Raw genomic sequence first — 20423 nt, 5'->3', positions numbered from 1 at the left:
TCTAAAAACAAAGATGATGTGACTTACCAAACGAAAGTGCTGGCAGGTCGATAGACACACAAACAAACACAAACATACGCACAAAATTCAAGCTTTCGCAACCAACGGTTGCTTCGTCAGGAAAGAGGGAAGGAGAGGGAAAGACGAAAGGATGTGGGTTTTAAGGGAGAGGGTAAGGAGTAATTCCAATCCCGGGAGCGGAAAGACTTACCTTTGGGGGGAAAAAGGACAGGTATACACTCTCGCTCGCGAGCGCGCGCGCGCCCACACACACACACACACACACACACACACACACACACACACACACACACATCCGCACATGTACAGACACAAGCAGACATTTGTAAAGGCAAAGAGTTTGGGCAGAGATGTCAGTCGAGGCAGAAGTACAGAGGCAAAGATGTTGTTGAAAGACAGGTGAGATATGAGTGGCGGCAAATTGAAATTAGCAGAGATTGAGGCCCTGCGGATAACGAGAAGAGAGGATATACTGAAGGGCAAGTTCCCATCTCCGGAGTTCTGACAGGTTGGTGTTAGTGGGAAGTATCCAGATAACCCGGACGGTGTAACACTGTGCCAAGATGTGCTGGCCGTGCACCGAGGCATGTTTAGCCACAGGGTGATCCTCATTACCAACAAACACTGTCTGCCTGTGTCCATTCATGTGAATGGACAGTTTGTTGCTGGTCATTCCCACATAGAAAGCTTCACAGTGTAGGCAGGTCAGTTGATAAATCACGTGGGTGCTTTCAGACATGGCTCTGCCTTTGATCGTGTACACCTTCCTTTGATCGTGTACACCTTCCACCACTCCAGTCCTGTAACCCGGAAGGTGTACACGAACAAAGGCAGAGCCACGTGTGAAAGCACCCACGTGATTTACCAACTGACCTGCCTACACTGTGAAGCTTTTTATGTGGGAATGACCAGCAACAAACTGTCCATTCGCATGAGTGGACACAAGCAGACAGTGTTTGTTGGTAATGAGGATCACCCTGTGGCTAAACATGCCTTGGTGCACGGCCAGCACATCTTGGCACAGTGTAACACCGTCCAGGTTATCTGGATACTTCCCACTAACACCAACCTGTCAGAACTCCGGAGATGGGAACTTGCCCTTCAGTATATCATCTCTTCTCGTTATCCGCCAGGCCTCAATCTCCGCTAATTTCAATTTGCCGCCGCTCATACCTCACCTGTCTTTCAACAACGTCTTTGCCTCTGTACTTCCGCCTCGACTGACATCTCTGCCCAAACTCTTTGCCTTTACAAATGTCTGCTTGTGTCTGTACATGTGCGGATTTTGTGTGTGTGTGTGTGTGTGTGTGTGTGTGTGTGTGTGTGTGTGCGAGTGTATACCTTTCCTTTTTTCCCCCCTAAGGTAAGTCTTTCCGCTCCCGGGATTGGAATTACTCCTTACCCTCTCCCTTAAAACCCACATCCTTTCGTCTTTCCCTCTCCTTCCCTCTTTCCTGATGAAGCAACCGTTGGTTGCGAAAGCTTGAATTTTGTGCGTATGTTTGTGTTTGTTTATGTGTCTATCGACCTGCCAGCACTTTCGTTTGGTAAGTCACATCATCTTTGTTTTTAGATATAACTTGTATCTTTAATGGATTTACAACCTCAATCGACATCTAGTAGCAGATCGTCATTGTCATATCATTCATACTTTTTTTTCTCTAATTGTCTACAGGATTTAATACAACTACTAATGTGGTTGTGCTCGCTGCAACAAATCGTGTTGATATACTAGACAAAGCATTGTTGCGACCTGGTAGATTTGACAGACAGATATTTGTTCCTGCTCCAGACATTAAAGGAAGAGCATCAATATTTAAAGTACATTTACAGCCTTTAAAAACTAGTTTAGACAAGACTGATCTGGCAAGGAAAATGGCAGCCTTAACACCAGGTTTTACTGGTAAGTAGGTATTTTGTTGCAGTTTGACAGTTTCAGAAATGAATAACATAGTTACCTGTAATTCTTTTAACTGCCACAAAGGAGTGATTGAACAATAAGTTTTTAAAGTATGATCCCATTAAACATCATGACCTCAATGATATGTCTAGTGCGTCTCTTACATTAACCCTTTGACAGCTGTCGACAGGTTAACACATCGTGTTCTGCTGCTCTCCAGGTGCTGAGGATGTATTTAAATGCGGCCACTGGGTTTTTCTTAAAGCGCTTTTGACATGTACATGTGTCTCGTTGTGCCAACCTCTCACTCCTGTGGACGAATTACTTCCATATATCTATGAATAAAAGAGTTTAAAGTATTTTTGGTAAAACATATGTGCCTCTTTGCATGCTATCGTTTGTAAAAAGCCTTGTTTGGATTTCTTGAATTGTTTATAAATTATGACAATTGTTGAGAAGGCATAATTCCCGATGTGAAGGGATGAAATGGTATGTCCACTGGACATAAAAACGAATAACCTGAGAACGAAATGAGATTTTTCTGTACTCTGTTTTAAATAAAATTTCAATATCTTACCTTCAACCATACGCAAAGTTTACACACTACATTTTTACCTATGCAAAATTTTTATGATCTCGTGTAATGTTTTACTTAATTTGATGCAGCACAGTAATTATGACAAATGAGGAGAAGAAAGTGTCCTTTATCGAACAAAGATATCACACTGTAAAATGTGCTAAAGTCAATTTTTTTTTCACCAAATAGGTTTCTTAAAATTTGATAAGTATTTCATAGCAGCCAGAATACCATCTCTCAGTGAAGAATGCAGGCTGTGTGTGTGTATGTGTGTGTGTGTGTGTGTGTGTGTCAGTGAAAGGGTTAATTAAGCATATTCAACCACATTCTTCCTTACTGTGTACATTTTATTTTTAATTGACTAACAGTTTATTGTTCTAAAATAGGTGCCGACATTGCTAATGTTTGTAATGAGGCTGCGTTGATTGCTGCTCGTGATCTGAGTGAATCTATATCAATGAAAAACTTTGAACAAGCTATTGAGAGAGTTGTAGCGGGAATGGAGAAAAAAACTAATGTCCTTCAGCCTGAAGAGAAGAAGACCGTTGCATATCATGAAGCAGGGCATGCTGTAGCTGGATGGTTTCTTGAGAATGCTGATCCTTTATTGAAGGTCAGCACATTTCCTATTGCTTATTAAATTTTTCTTTTAAGTGGAAATTTTACAAGTATTTCATTACTCATTATAGATTGAAATTCTTACCTGCCTCCAACTAGGTATCATTACTTACCTTGCCAGCAGACAAAGAAATACCTGCCACTTCAAGATGACAAAAGCTTATTTAGAGTAAGGGCAATGCCAGCTTTGGAGAAGTGAATTGCAAATGACAAATAGGTAATGAAACGCTGTGCATTGTATGAAAGTATTTTGAAATCTTTGTGGTATTAAGCTCTTGGTGTCATGATTAATTCCATCCTGATGTAGCTAGTGTTGCTAATTGTTAGTCTAGCAGTGAACCACATAATTTTAACATATAAGAGTTTCCACTTATCATTAAAGCAACTAGGTAAACCCAGTAAGACGATGATATTTGATTGTACATTGCAAAACTTTCGCAAGCTAGTCATCTTTAATTAAGAATGTATTCTGAATATATGTTCCGTATTTTCCTTCGTCAGTAGTAATAACTCATACAATTAATTATATCCAAGTCTGCATTTTTCATAAATTTACATTTTAGTGGAGTATAGACCTGAGAGATTGCTCAGTGATATGTACTTGTTGTTCATCAGTTTTGTTCTTAGATTTTAATTTTGTGTAAATCATCTTTCAACTAAGCAAATTTGTAGCCTGTCTATGGTCACATGTTTGTGTGTGGGAAGGGGGGGGGGGGATGCTTCTGCATGCGCGATTTCTGCTTCTGAAGTACAAATCGCACATCCACGTCCATTTGTCTTTTGGCATTGGGGCCCAACTGAGTCGAGCTTTGTCTGAAAGCTTAATATTTTTTGCAGTCCTTTTCATTGTGTCTGCCTGCGACGCAGTGCCAGTTTGGTGAGTAACCGCCTATCATTTTCATATTGTGGTCATTCCATCCTTGAATTGTTTGTAATTTATAACCTTGTGATTACCTTACACCACTGATGTGTGTTAAAATTTCTCATATATTTTATACATAGTTTGCAGAAAATACTTCATAATTCATTAGAATTTTGTAAACTACTGCTGTTTATGCATTACAACTGATACGTTGCCAGAGTGCCTTTGTTGAACATGTTGTTGTTGTTGTTGTTATTGTGGTCTTCAGTCCAGAGACTGGTTTGATGCAGCTCTCCATGCTACTTTATCCTGTACAAGGTTCTTCATCTTCCAGTACCTACTGCTACATACATCCTTCTGAATCTGTTTAGTGTATTCATCTCTTGGTCTCCCTCTGATTTTTACCCTCCACGCTGCCCTCCAATAATAAATTGGTGATCCCTTGATGCGTCAGAATATGCCCTACCAACCCTTCTTCTAGCCAAGTTGTGCCACAAATTTCTCTTCTCTCCAATTCTATTCAGTACCTCCTCATTTGTTACGTGATCTACCCATCTGAATTTCAGCATTCTTTTGTAGCACCTCATTTCGAAAGATTCTATAAACTGTTTATTGTCCATTTTTCACTTCCATACATGGCTACGCTTTATACAAATACCTTCAGAAAAGACTTCCTGACACTTACATCTATACTCGATGTTAACAAATTTCTCTTCTTCAGAAACGCTTTCCTTGCCATTGTCACTCTACATTTTATATCCTCTCTACTTCGACCATCATCAGTTATTTTGCTGCCCAAATAGCAAAACTCACCTTTACTGTAAGCGTCTCATTTTCTAATCTAATTCCCGCAGCATCACCCGATTTAATTCGACAACATTCCATTATCCTCATTTTGTTTTTTATGTTCATCTTATATCCTCCTTTCAAAACACTGTGCATTCCGTTCAACTGCCCTTCCAGGGCCTTTGCTGTGTCTGACATAATTACAATATAATCGGCGAACCTCAAAGTTTTTATTTCTCCTCCATGGATTTGAATTCCTTCTCCAAATTTTTCTTCTGTTTTGTTTACTACTTGCTCAATATATAGATTGAATAACACTGGGGATAGACGACAATCCTGTCTCACTCCCTTCCCAACCATTGCTTCCCTTTTATGCCCCTCGACTCTCATAACTTTCACCTGGTTTCTGTACAAATTGTAACTATCCTTTTGCTCCCTGTATTTGACCCCTGCCACCTTCAGAATTTGAAAGAGTGTATTCCACTCAACATTGTCAAAAGCTTTCTCTAAGTCTACAAATGCTAGAGACGTAAGTTTGCCTTTCCTTAATCTATTTTCTAAGATAAGTAATAGGGTCGGTATTGCCCCACGTGTTCCAACATATCTACGGAATCCAAACTGATCTTCCCCGGGGTCGGCTTCTGTAAAGAATTCGTGTTAGTATTTTGCAGCCGTGGCTTATTAAACTGATAGTTTGGTAATTTTCGCATCTGTCAACACCTGCTTTCTTTGGGATTGGAATTACTATATTCTTCTTGAAGCCCTAAGCCATTTCGCCTGTCTCGTACATCTTTCTCACTAGATGATAAAGTTCTGTTAGACCTGACTCTCCCAAGTCTGTCAGTAGTTCTAATGGAATGTTGTCTACTCCCGGGGCCTTTTCCGACTTACTGTATTTACTCGAATCTAAGCCGCACCTGAAAAATGAGACTCGATATTCAAAGGGAGAGAAAAGTTTCAGGCCGCACCTCCAAATCGAAACAAAGTTGGTCCGTTGTAACACGAGACACAATTTAGGTCGAATGAATGACCATACAGCTGCAGTAGTTTGGTTCAAGTCATAAGCTTAGCAGTTAAGCTTTACCAGGTAGCCATTGCTATGCGTCAGTCACTCCGTCCGTATTTATATGGGTACCCTTCCTTTTTCACATGCTTCGTCTGGTTTGAATCGATTGCTTATTTTGCTTTGATCTGATAAGTGCCGTTCTCTTTGTTATAGGTGTTTACGTCAGTCGAAGCTGAAAATGCATTACTGTACTGTGTCATGCATTGTTTGTCGCATTCTGATAGTGCGTGTTTACGGCCTGTCACTGCTCGCGGCATGGCTTGCTTTTTGTGCTGACTACCACCGCTTACAATTAAAAAAAAGAGAGAGAGGAATCGTCTCATTAGTGAAACAATGGCAAGAGACTGCTATTTGTTGTTACTTACACTGCTGCTTTCGTTGATAATGATTAACAAGAACGAAATAAGACTGTGTATGATAGAACATGTTCTGAACGAGAGTTAGGCGAAAATTTCTCTCCGTTTGAAAATCTTGGTGGCCGCTTCTTTAGTACATCAAATTCTGCACAGAAATCAGAGTCATCTTAGATTTAAAAATCTAGTCAGTTGCCGTGCTTCATTTCTGACTAACGCTATTAGGCATAAGAATAATATGAATATAAGCATGACATGATATGTATATTCTTCCGCGTTTGCTGTTGTCTCACTCTAGTTTCGTAGTTTATTAGGCAGACAAGATTTAAATGAGATAGCAGCAAATGCAAAAGAATACATGGCAAAATGTTTATATTCGTATCCTTTCCTATGGTGAACAGAATACTGCATGTGATTCACATTTTGTCAGGTTCCTATTAGCAACTATCTCTTCTCACAGGTAGGAAAAAATTAAGAATGTAGAGTTAGCCATATTGACAAACATCCCAGTCTTGCCAGTCAGATTTTCGTAGTACATTGAAATTCTGCTACATTCGAAGATGAACAATATGGAATTTGTATTTACTTCGTTGGATAATGTATGAAAATGCAGTGGTCGAAACTCAGGGCGGAAAAAAAAAATCTCGTCTTCCAACTTTTTTTTATATATATATTTATTTACTGACGCAGAGGTTTTGGCACCAGTATTTATCTTTGTGCCTACAAAGCACGCCTGTGTAGCGCTACATATATTCGACGGCAGAAGTTAGTTGTGGCGGCACCTACCAACATTTACTTCCGCTTGCTTTGCACTTGATTCTAAGCAGCAGGCAGTTTTTTGGATTACAAAAACCGGAATAAAAGTGCGGCTTAGATTCGAGTAAATATGATAGGTCTTTCAGTGCTCTGTCAAACTCTGCACGCAGTATCATATCTCCTATTTCATCTTCTCTACATTCTCTTCCGTTTCTATAATATTGTCCCCCCCCCCCCCCCCCCCCACGTCGCCCTTGTGTAGACCCTCTATATACTCCTTCCACATTTCTGCTTTCCCTTCTTTGCTTAGAACTGGGTTTCCATCTGAGCCCCTGATATTCATGCAGGTGGTTCTGCCTGTAGGCAGTATCTATCTTACCCCTAATGATATGCACCTCTACATCCTTACATTTGTCATCTAGCCATCCCTGCTTAGCCATTTTGCACGTCCTGTCGATCTCATTTTTGAGATGTTTGTATTCCTTTTTGCCTGTTTCATTTACTGCATTTTTATATTTTCTCCTTTCATCAATTAAATTCAGTATCTCTTCTTTTACCCAAGTATTTCTATTAGCCTTCTTCTTTGTACCTACTTGATCCTCTGCTATCTTCACTATTTCGTCTCTCAAAGCTACTCATTCTTCTCCTACTGTATTTCTTTCCCCCATACTTGTCAAACATTCCCTAATGTTCTCCCTGAAGCTCTCTACAACCTCTGGTTCTTTCAGTTATCCAGGTCCCATCTCATTAAATTCCCACCTTTTTGCAGTTTCTTCAATTTTAATCTACAGTTCATAACCAATAGATTGTGGTTGCCCCTGGAAATGTCTTAAAATTTAATACCTGGTTCCTGAATCTCTGTCTCACCATTATATAATCTATCTGAGACCTTCCAGTATCTCCAGGCTTCTTCCATGTATACAATCTTCTTTATGATTCTTGTACCAAGTGTTAACTATGATTAAGTTATGCTCTGTATAAAATTCTACCAGTCGGCTTCCTCTTTCATTCCTTACTCCCATTCCATATTCACCTACTATGTTTCCTTCTCTTCCTTTTCCTACTATCTAGTTCCAGTCACCCATGACTATTAAATTTTCATCTCCCTTCACTATCTGAATAACATTTCATCAATCTCTTTGTCATCTGCGAGCTAGTTGGCATATGTAACTGTGGTAGATGTGGGCTTCATATCCATCTTGGCCACAATAATGCGTTCACTATGCTGTTTGTAGTAGCTTACCTGCATTCCTATTTTCCTATTCGTTATTAAACCTACTCCTGCATTACTCCTATTTGATTTTGTATTTATAACCATGTAGTCACCTGACCAGAAGTCTTGTTCCTCCTGCCACCGAACTTCACTAATTCCCACTATATCTAACTTTAACCTATCCATTTCTCTTTTTAAATTTTCTAACCTACCTGTCCGATTAAGGGATCTGACATTCCACGCTCCGATCCATAGAACGCCAGTTTTCTTTCTCCTGATACGACATCCTCATGAGTAGTCCCCGCCCAGAGATTCGAATGGGGGACTATTTTACCTCCGGGATATTTTAGCCAAGAGGATGCCATCATCATTTAACCATACAGTAAAGCTGCATGCCCTCAGGAAAAATTACGGCCGTAGTTTCCCCTAGCTTTCAGCCGTTCACAGTACCAGCACAGCAAGGCCGTTTTGGTTAGTGTTACAATCCCAGATCAGTCAATCATCCAGACTGTTGCCCCTGCAACTACTGAAAAGGCTGCTGACCCTCTTCAGGAATCACACATTTGTCTGACCTCTCAACAGACACCCCTCCGTTGTGGTTGCACCTACGGTACGCTATCTGTATGGCTGAGGTACGCATGCCTCCCCACCAACGTCAAGGTCCATGGTTCAGGGGGGGGTTGTTGACCATATGGAATGTAATTGGGAGAACACCTGTTTTAAACAGGCAAAATTCACTTCTCTTGGAAGTCATTTTGTGAAAGCAAAATACTATCAAGATTAAAAGGACAATTGTTAAATTTCTTACTGTTGGCATTGTCGTTCAATTGTTCTCTGACAGTAGATGTGTCAATGTGTAGTACAAAGACACAATATGGTTGTTCCATACACACCATCAATGCAGAACAACATTCTGGTATTTGAATGAATTGAGAATACCCTAGCAGCGAGAGACTGGCATTATCAACTATTTTTTGTTCTGAGCACTGCTGAAAATAACCCTAGCGAACAGCTTAATAAGAGGCATCAGTTGTGTTTGGGTGGGTGCGGGTGAGGGAGGCGTGGGTGGGGGAGTGAGAGGGGTGGGGGGGGGGGAGGGGGGGGGGGGAGAGAATGTGGAATAGTGAATAGTTGGGTATGCCTCAAGGCTGCCTTAGTGCTAAACCCTGCAGTGGCTGTAGGGGTGACAGCCAAGCACAGGAATAGCAAGATGTGAGGTATCACTGCATTTGATTACAGTCAGATTACAAACATTTGGACACCCTATTTTAACTTTTCAAACTAAGAATCCAAGTAAGCTCACACGACTGTGGACTTCCACAGTTCTGGTAACCCAACTGTGAACTCACTAGTTGTATCCAGGTAAGACTGTATTTCTTTGGCATTTGTTGACAGTGGGCAACAACACTTCATCATAGGGTTATTTATGCTGATGATAATTGGAGATATTTGCCAGGAAGTTGATAAGTATGAAGAAATCAGGAACCAAAATTTTCTTCTCTTGGACTGGAAAAAGTTACAAAACGGTCCATGGAAATGTTTTTAGTTAGTAAATAATTCAATTCACAATTCATTTATTATGCACTTAGCCAGTAAGAGGACTGAGGAAGAAGCACATATGAATTTCAGTCTGCTTCTTGTAGGACTTCGTGTCAAAGATTGTTTCAAAGTATACCACACTGAAACTTCATTTCACCTTGTCCATTCATTTCATGAAATACCTTTGATAACCAATAAATATGGAAGCTTAGCTTTTCTTGTAGCTATGATATATATGTCTGTGTGTGTGTGTGTGTGTGTGTGTGTGTGTGTGTGTGTGTGTGTGTGTGTGTACCTGTCCTTTTTTTCCCCCCCTAAGGTAAATCTTTCCGCTCCCGGGATTGGAATGACTCCTTACCCTCTCCCTTAAAACCCACATCCTTTCATCTTTCCCTCTCCTTCCCTCTTTGAAGTAACCTTGGGTTGCAAAAGCTTGAAATTTGTGTTTGTGTGTTTTTTATTATCTCCTATCAACATACCAACACTTTCTTGTTTGGTAAGTTACAGCATCTTTGTTTATATATTATTGAAGAAGAACTCCAGAATTTCCTCTCCAACCTCAACTCCTTTGGTTCCATCAGATTCATTGGTCCTACTCCAAACCCCATGCCACTTTCCTTGACGTTGACCTCCATCTGTCCAATGGCCAGCTTCACACATCCGTCCACATCAAACCCACCAACAAGCAACAGTACCTCCATTATGACAGCTGCCACCCGTTCCACATCAAACGGTCCCTTCCCTACAGCCTAGGTCTTCGTGGCAAACGAATCTGCTCCAGTCCGGAATCCCTGAACCATTACACCAACAACCTGAAAACAGCTTTCGCATTCCGCAACTACCCTCCCGACCTGGTACAGAAGCAAATTACCAGAGCCACTTCCTCATCTCCTCAAACCCAGAACCTCCCACAGAAGAACCCCAAAAGTGCCCCACTTGTGACAGGATACTTTCCGGGACTGGATCAGACTCTGAATGTATCTCTCCAGCAGGGATACAACTTCCTCAAATCCTGCCCTGAAATGAGATCCATCCTTCATGAAATCCTCCCCACTCCACCAAGAGTGTCTTTCCGCCGTCCACCTAACCTTCGTAACCTCTTAGTTCATCCCTATGAAATCCCCAAACCACCTTCCCTACCCTCTGGCTCCTATCCTTGTAACCGCCCCCAGTGCAAAACCTGTCCCATGCACCCTCCCACCACCACCTACTCCAGTCCTGTAACCTGGAAGGTGTACACGATCAAAGGCAGAGCCACGTGTGAAAGCACCCACGTGATTTACCAACTGACCTGCCTACACTGTGAAGCTTTCTATGTGGGAATGACCAGCAACAAACTGTCCGTTCACATGAATGGACACAGGCAGACAGTGTTTGTTGGTAATGAGGATCACCCTGTGGCTAAACATGCCTTGGTGCACGGCCAGCACATCTTGGCACAGTGTTACACCGTCCGGGTTATCTGGATTCTTCCCACTAACACCAACCTGTCAGAACTCCGGAGATGGGAACTTGCCCTTCAGTATATCCTCTCTTCTCGTTATCCGCCAGGCCTCAATCTCTGCTAATTTCAATTTGCCGCCACTCATACCTCACCTGTCTTTCAACAATATCTTTACCTCTGTACTTCCGCCTCGACTGACATCTCTGCCCAAACTCTTTGCCTTTACAAATGTCTGCTTGTGTCTGTACATGTGCGGATGGATATGTGTGTGTGTGTGTGTGTGTGTGTGTGTGTGTGTGTGTGTGTGTGTGTGTGTGTATCTATCGACCTGCCAGCACTTTCGTTCGGTAAGTCACATCGTCTTTGTTTCTAGAAGTTGCTTGTGGCTGATGACATCAAATGTCCACTGCTCTGAATATCTCGCGCGCGCGAGTGTGTATACCTGTCCTTTTTTCCCCCTAAGGTAAGTCTTTCCGCTCCCAGGATTGGAATGACTCCTTACCCTCTCCCTTAATACCCACATCCTTTCGTCTTTCCCTCTCCTTCCCTCTTTCCTGATGAAGCAACCGTTGGTTGCGAAAGCTAGAATTTTGTGTGTATGTTTGTGTTTGTTTGTGTATCTATCGGCCTGCCAGCACTTTCGTTCGGTAAGTCACATCGTCTTTGTTTCTAGAAGTTGCTTGTGGCTGATGACATCAAATGTCCACTGCTCTGAATATCTGCTGCCATTGGCTGGCAAGGTCATGTGACACGAACTATGATCGGCTGATAAAGATGCACCACTATCTTGATTTCAGTGCTTCAGAAGCTGCCACGTGGAATTCTTGTTGCTGTATTTGGTACATTAGAGATCTTTTCAAAATGCTTTGTTTTTTGCTGGGTTTCATTTTCTAAAGTGCTAGGAATTTCTATGCTGGTCCATAAAACTTTCACCATTCAAAGGACAGACAAGTTTTACAGCTCAAAGGAAAGGGTATTGTCACTTACCACAGAAAAAAAGCATTTTCACTCAGTAAAAGTTCATATTTAACTGAGAGGGCAGAAAACTGTTTTTTTTCTTATCCACATATACACCCTGCTGTGGTAGGAAGGTTCTGGTTGAAAGTGAATAATTTCGGAGTGAAGGAGACCACTCACTCACAAAAAGGGAAAGAGAACTTGCAAACTTTCAGAATAAATCCTTTGTCAAGTTAGAAACGCATGCACACCTGCGCCCCTACAGTATACTGACTGGACACATGATGCTGTGATTGCCTTTCTGTAGGTGAACTAGGGAGGGATGGAGGTGGTGTGTTTGCATCTCCATAGGTGAAGTAGGGTGGGGTTGAGGTTGTGTTGGGTGGGGTGGGGTGCTTATAGGGGAAGAGAGGTGGGATTCAGAAAGAAGGGTGGGGATGGGTAGTTAGCAGCTTGGAGGGAGGCAGTAGGTTTCCTAGCTAGGAATGTGGGAGAGGGAGGGGTGGTAGGTGCATGAGTTTCTCTAAACCACTCCCAAAGCCTTAGTCACAAGGGTCATATCCCTGTGGAAGACCAAGGTGCAAGACCTGCCCAATCCACCCACATTCAACTCCAGTCTTGTCATGGGCTTATCGTATCCCATCAGAGGCATAAGCCATCTGTGAAAGCATCCTTGTCAGATACCAGTTGTGCTGCAATTGCTACACAATTTTTTGTTTGTTTGTTTTTTTTTTTTTTTTGTGTGTGTGTGTGTGTGTGTGTGTGTGTGTGTGTGTGTGAGAGAGAGAGAGAGAGAGAGAGAGAGAGAGAGAGAGAGAGAGAGAGAGAGAGAGAGAGATAACCAACCAGCTGGTCACCAGAATGACTGTGGCCAAGAACATAGTTGACCACCCAGTGACACAACATGCATTTGAGCACAACATGCTAAGTCAATGGCTGTTTCATAACCTGAGCCACCTGAAGCCTTCCATCCACCACTAGCTTTTCTGAATTACACAGGTGGGAGTTACCATTGCAACACATCCTTCAGTTCCATAACCCTCGTGGCCTCAATCTCTGTTAACCCACACTTTCTTTTCCATTGCCAGGTTACATTTTATATCCTCTCTACTCCACCAATCAGCAGTTATTTTGCTCCCCAAATAGCAAAACTCATCCACTACTGTACTACTGTAAGCGTCTCATTTTTTAATCAAATCCCTCAGCATCACCCGATTTAATTTGACAACATTCCATTATTGGCGTTTTGCTTTTGATTTTCATCGTATATCCTCCTTTCAAGACACTGTCCATTCCGTTCAACTGCTCTTCCAGGTCCTTTGCTGTCTCTGACAGAATTACAATGTCGTCGGTGAACCTCAAAGTTTTTATTTCTTCTCCATGGATTTTAATTCCTACTCCAAATTTTTCTCTTGTTTCCTTTACTTGCTCAATATACAGATTGAATAACATTGGGGATAGGCTACTACACCCCCCCCCCCCCCCCCCTCTCTCTCTCTCTCTCTCTCTCTCTCTCTCTCTCTCTCTCCCTCTCCTCCCAACCACTGCTTCCCTTTCATGCCCCTAGACACTTATAACTGCCATCTGGTATCTGTACAAATTGTAAATAGCCTTTTGCTCCCTGTATTTTACCTCTGCCAGCTTCAGAATTTGAAAGAGAGTATTCCAGTCAACATTGTCAAAAGCTTTCTTTAAGTCTACAAATGCTAGAAACATAGGTTTACCTTTCCTTAATCTATCTTCCAAGATAAGTCGTATGGTCAGTATTGCCTCATGTGTTCCAACATTTCTACGGAATCCAAACTGATTCTCCCTAGGGTGGTTTCTACCAGTTTTTCCTTTAGTCTGTAAAGAATTTGTGTTAGTATTTTACAGCCTTCACTTATTATACTGATAGTTCAGTAATTTTCACTTCTGTCAACACCTGCTTTCTTTGGGATTGGAAATATTATATTCTTCTTGAAGTCTGAGGGTATTTCGCCTGTCTGACACATCTTGCTCACCAGATGGTAGAGTTTTGTCAGGGCTGGCTCTCCCAAGGCTATCAATAGTTCTAATGGAATGTTGTCTACTCCTAGGGCCTTGTTTCAACTGGTTCTTTCAGTGCTCATCAAACTCTCCACGCAGTATCATATCTCCCAATTCATCTTCATGTACATCCTCTTCCATCTCCACACTATTGCCTTCAAGTACATCGCCCTTGTACAGTCCCTCTATACACTCCTTCCACCTTTCTGCTTTCCCTTCTTTGCTTAGTACTGGGTTTCCATCTGAGCCCTTGATATTCATACAAGTGGTTCTCTTTTCTCCAAAGGTCTCTTTAATTTTCCTGCAGGCAGTATCTGTCTTACCCCTAGTGATATATGCCTCTAAATCCTTACATTTATCCTCTAGCCATCCCTGCCTAGCCATTGTGTACTTCCTGTCGAACTCGTTTTTGAGACGTTTGTATTCCTTTTTGCCTGTTTCATTTACTACATTTTTATATTTTCTCCTTTCCTCAATTAAATTCAATATATCTTATTTTACCCAAGGATTTCTTCTAGCCCTCATCTTTTCACCTACTTGATTCTCTGCTGCCTTCACTATTTCGTCTCTCAAAGCTACCCATTCTTCTTCTACTGTAATTCTTTCCCCGGTTCTTTTCAGTCATTCCCTAATGCTCTCTCTGAAACTCTGTACAACTTTTAGTTCTTTCAGTTTATCCAGGTCCCATCTTTTCAGATTCCCACCTTTTTGCAGTTGCTTCAGTTTTATCTATCTGAAACCTTCCAGTGTCTTCAGGCCTCTTCCATGTATACAAACTTCTTTTATGATTCTTGAACCAAGTGTTAGCTGTGATTAAGTTATGCTCTGTGTAAAATTCTGCTAGGCGGCTTCCTCTTTCATTCCTTACCCCATTCCGTATTCTCTTACTACTATTCCTTCTCTTCCTTTTCCTACTATTGAATTCCAGTCACCCAGGACTATTAAATTTTCGTTTTCCTTTACTATCTGAATAGTTTCTTTTGTCTCATCATACATTTCATCAATCTCTTTGTCGTCTGCTGAGCTGGTTGGCATATAAACTTGTACTACTGTGGTAGGCGTGGGCTTCGTGTCGATCTTGGCCACAATAATGCGTTCACTATGCTGTTTGTAGTAGCTTACCCGCGTTCCTATCTTTTTATTCATTATTAAACCTACTCCTGCAGTACCCCTATCTGATTTTGTATTTATAACCCTGTATTCACCTGACCAAAAGTCTTTTACCTCCTGCCACCGAACTTCACTAATTCCCACTATATATAACTTTAACCCATCTGTTTCCTTTTTAAATTTTCTAACTTACGTGGCCGATTAAGGGATCCGACATTCCATGCTCCTATACATAGAACGCCAGTTTTCTTTCTCCTGATAACAGCATGCCTACTACAAAGATTTCCACCAGAGTAAACGACTGTAGGCAGCAGTCTGTTTATAATGGGGTTTGCCTTAGAACTAAGATTATAGTCGTGAATAGATGGGTTGAATGTTGCAAGTCATTTTCCAATTATATACTGGAGAGCAGCAATTGGCTAGCTGCCATAGTATGCAGAAATCTCCCTTTAATATAGGATAAAGGAGCTACATGTGCCTCTGCTTACCACATATTGCAAATTATGTCTATCAGCAACTGAGGAACAATAACACCAGTGGCTGCTTTGAATCATAAACAGTTACTTAGTTTGATGAATCACATTTCATGATGTAACATACTCATGATATGATAAGAGTACATTGAAAACCATGCAAAATGAAGCATTGCACCTGGAAACAGGGCAGCATGTAGGCAGCCAGTGGAGGAACTTTGTGGAAGGATGTTTACACAGCATAAAACGAGGCCTCATGACATGCATTGTCTTAAGTCGGCAAACAATACAGAAACCTAATATCAGATCATGTGCATCTGCTTGTTAACTGTGTGCTGCAGTTCAGATCCCATTGCCTTCTCTTTCTCCAGATCACCCGTCCTGTGTGTGTGTGTGTGTGTGTGTGTGTGTGTGTGTGTGTGTGTGTGTCACACAAGCAATTCGCTTTCATAGTGGCAGTGATTTTTATTCGAGATTATTTTTGGTTTCCAGAGTTTTGCTAAATTGCTATCCTGTTCTTTCTTCACAGGTCTCCATCATTCCTCGAGGTAAAGGATTAGGATATGCCCAGTATCTCCCTAAGGAACAATATCTTTATAGCAAAGAACAGCTGTTTGATCGAATGTGTATGACTTTGGGAGGAAGAGTATCAGAAGAAATTTTCTTTGGCCGAATTACAACTGGTGCTCAGGATGATCTCAAGAAAGTAACACAGAGTGCATATGCCCAGGTGAGTGTTCACAAAACATTGTCAGTCCGCAGGTGATTACAATTTCATTTTTATGTATTAGTCGAACCGTGACATACAAAAATATTATCATAATTCACATAGGTGCCATTCCATGCCAAGTGGTATAATTTTGGGAAAAGTTTCCAAATGACCATGAAATTTTGTGTGAGCATTTGCACATGTTCCCAATGAACATTGGTAAAGTTATAGTTTCGCCAATTTAATTCTTGCAGAGATATAATCACTTGGTTGACTCCATAACGCAGCTATCAACAATGCACCCATGAGTTTTTGGCGACTTTAACACATAATTTCTCTGGTAATATTTTCTTGAAAGAATCAAAACTAGGTCACCTTGTACAACTTTTTCACTCTCTTCAGCAAAAAATTGAAAAAGAGATTCCTTGGGTGATTTCCACGTGAATAATTCGAAGCAAAGGAGACCAAAAAAAAACACACACACACCTGGGAAAAAAAAGTGAAGTTTATCTTTGTATATCTCAAGAAGTAATTGCAGGATACACTTGAAACCTTGCAACATAATAACTTACTAATACAAGGTCCTTGGATACAAACTTTTATTGTACTGCTACTTACCAGTAGTTGACAAATTGAGGGCAAAGTTGACGATTGTTCTAAAAACACCAAAAATGGCTATTTTTGGCCCACTATTACAAAAAAGTCTTATGCAAACTCTCTTAAACTGTTTTCATTAGGAAGGACACATTCTAAACCACTTAAAAAAACTTTATTTAGTTTTGCAGTGCGAGCATACAATGTCCTAAAAAAGAATGACAAGGTGGAGGTGCATTGAAAGTGGAGCTGTATTTCGCTGGTACTCAAATCTGACATATTTCATTATGTTCCCCCATAGGGCCCACCGTTCTTTCGTGAGTTTGTGCATGGCGCACATGGGAAGCTGAGCTGTTGCAGCCCATTCTTCCTTCCCTGTCTGCATTTCCTTCACCCTGCCCTCCTCCCTATCCTCACTCCTTTGCTGTTGCCCCCTCCAGCCCTTCTCTGTGTTGTGATTTCTATCGACCTAGCTATCCACTTGGTTCCCTGTATTTCTTGTAATGTTGTTCCTTCTGCCTGTTCTTCCATCCTTTTTTGGCATTTAGGTCCCAGCTTGAAGTTTAACCTCCACTTCTAAATTTTTTAGTGTGAGCCATTTGGGGAAGAACTCGCTCCCTAGCATCTACGATGTGGATTCTCCCCCCCCCCCCCCCCCTTCCATGCTGTTGCAACCCTCCACCCTGGTAGGTCACCAGCACCAGTGGCCAATACATGTTGTTGAGCTGTTATGTATCTATCTGGCTGAGCCCCCTGACAACACAGAGCTCACAATACTGATACCTGAGCTGTTCCCTACCCATGTATGCCAGGGAGTGGTTGCTCGTCTTCCTGGAGCATCGGAACTCCTCGTAATGGCAGCGGTGCTGCAGCTGGGTGGCACCCACGGGAAGAGCCCCTGGTCAGAGTGGGTGGTATCAGGGCAGATGCTTAGTGCATGAAGCATATCAAGCTGCAAAAATCTGGTTGTCATCTTAGAATGGTGAAGGATCATTGAATGCTGCTTCGTATGACCTGGCAGCCTTTCCTTCACTGGCTGCACCATGGCAGGAGGGCCAGGATCGCCGTCTTGGGATGAAACACTCTCCCTGCTACCTCGTCTGTACTAGAACGGATGGGGACACATTCACTGTGACAGTCATCCCTCAGTAAGATGCTTAGTTAGGACTCCCTATTGATCAAAGCTTCTTCTATCACCCTATCTGAAGCGCTTCGTGCTTGTGACCTCGTAAGATGTGGTCGGGCTCCCTGTTGATCAAAGCCTCTTCTGCCACCCAGTCCACAGCTCTTAGTGTGTGTGATCATCTCGGCAATGACCCAGTGTCTATTACTCCCTCACCAATCTCTGAATATGGTCCCGGGAGTGATTTTTCATAGGGACCTCATCCTGCAAACAGACGAGAAACTCGGGCTAATCCGGAGTGACACATCATTCATTTAGTCGATGTATGCTGAAGGGTTGCAAAGACAACCGCACGGATACTGGCGTCTTCATTCTGACTTTAGAGGGGGATACTCTCCCAGATGTGACGTGAAGCTGTACGTCCCTCCAACCATTAGATGTTTTCGGTGGTTGCATTTCAGGTACATGTCTTTCTGCCATACGGCAGACCCTGTGCCTGCTGACTGTGGACACCCCTCCATGAGGGAAGCCCCTGTGTTCCCACCACCTGTGTGTCTCAATTGTCATGACCACCACCACCACCACCCCTCGCTCGCCAGATTGCCCAGCTTACAAGAGAGAAAAGAAGATAAAAGAGTAAAAGTCCCTTCCAAAAATATGAGACACTCCATCCAGTGTCACTTTCTTCAACTTTTGCCTCTGTTGCATCCTTTTCCCCCCTCCTATCTCTTCCTTATCCCAGCCCTGCCCCCTCTCCCTTCCCCCTCCCCAGCAGTTCTCATGACCTCCCGTCCGGGAGCAGCTGCTCCTCCCGGCCGAGAAAGTGCCCCACTTCTTCGACACCTGCCAGTAATCCACCCCCTCCAGAGCCCTCTTTGAGGCATCTCTCATCCCGGTAGCCTTCTACCACAATTCAGCAATGATATGAACCATCTGTGCACCACTAGGTCGCCCACTCTCTTTCAGCTCTGGATGTTGTACGACTTGTCCTCCCTCTGTGCCCTCCTCCACTTCTAAAAGAGAAGAAGAAGAAACTTAAGTTCCAAGACAAGGCCCCCCCGGTGCCCCCAAAGGTGCCGTCTCCTCCCCTCACAACCTGAGTCTGTCATCTTATTTATGGATGTCAACCCATCCTCGTCGGTGATGACCACTGAGTGGCATGACCTCCTCTCGACTTCTTTATGTCTAACTTGGACTCTTGCCACACGATCATCCAGTGGAATTGCAACGGATACTACCGTCACCTACCGGAACTACAACGTCTTGTTTCGTCCTATTCTGTGTTTTGTCTTGCTCTTCAGGAAATGCACTTCCGTGATGACCACTCCCAACATTTCTTGGTTATCGGGCATTCTGTTGGAACCGTGCCAGCACCAGGGCAGCACCTGGCCGGATCTGCACTTAGGTTTGCTCTGATGTAATGAGTGAATGGATCCCTCTTCGTACCAACTGGGAAGCAGTAGTGGTTAGAGTGCAAATGACTCCGACAATCACCATTTCCAATGTCTACCTCCCTCCAGGTTGGCTGCTTCCTTATGTTGAACTCTCTACCGTAGTACAGTAACTCCCACTCCCGTTTCTCCTCCTTGCTGAGTTCAGCGCCCGCCACCCACTGTGGGGGAGTGCCACTTCAACTGGTAGGTGTCAACCCCATTGACCAACTTATTACAGGCTTTGATTTGTGTCTCCTCAATCATGGTTCCCCTGCCCACTTCAGTGTCACGTAAGGCGCCTTTATTGCTATTGCTCTGAAAATATCCTCCCCTGATCTTGTGGCTTCGTGACATTAGTCATCCCATGATGACATTTGTGAAGTGACCACTTTCCGGTGATTCTGTCATTCTCCTGCTACAGACAGGCCCCTATGTTGGGCATTCTGCAGGGCCAGTTGGCATATATAGTCTGCTGTGCACTTTGACTCTTCCCTCTTCGAATTTCATTGATGCAGCCGTGCGAGGTGTGTCTGCTACTATTCTTCATACTGCTGGCACTGCTGTCCACCTATCCACAAGTCCCCTCGTCATCGACCAGTACCGTGGTGGACCAAGGATGTAACAGCTGCTGTCCAGGACCACTGACAGTTGTGGCAGTGATTTAAATGACACCCTTCACAGACCAACTTCCTCGCTTTTAAATGTCTCCATGCTAAGGCAGCGTGAAAAGGAATGACGGGAGCGCTGTGTTTCCCCCCCGGTGGTGGTCCAAGCTCCATAGCCTTTTGGGCTGCCAGTGACTCAACTTAGTCTTATCTTCCAGGGCACTCTGTGCTCTGATCCATTGGTCCTTGCAGAACA

General features: G+C 42.8%; 1 protein-coding gene across 1 annotated transcript in view; it reads left to right on the top strand.

Moving 5' to 3' along the window:
- Positions 1–20423, top strand: part of LOC126469931 (AFG3-like protein 2) — a 128082-nt gene that overhangs the window by 88494 nt on the left and 19165 nt on the right. Inside the window, exons 10-12 of the mRNA XM_050097332.1 lie at positions 1697–1924; positions 2885–3111; positions 16233–16433. Coding sequence (XP_049953289.1) covers positions 1697–1924; positions 2885–3111; positions 16233–16433 — 656 coding nt within the window. The remainder of the gene's footprint in view (positions 1–1696; positions 1925–2884; positions 3112–16232; positions 16434–20423) is intronic.

The sequence above is a fragment of the Schistocerca serialis genome, chromosome 1 (genome assembly GCF_023864345.2).
Source record: "Schistocerca serialis cubense isolate TAMUIC-IGC-003099 chromosome 1, iqSchSeri2.2, whole genome shotgun sequence".
Taxonomy (NCBI): domain Eukaryota; kingdom Metazoa; phylum Arthropoda; class Insecta; order Orthoptera; family Acrididae; genus Schistocerca; species Schistocerca serialis.
This window is presented reverse-complemented; position numbering and strand designations above follow the sequence as displayed.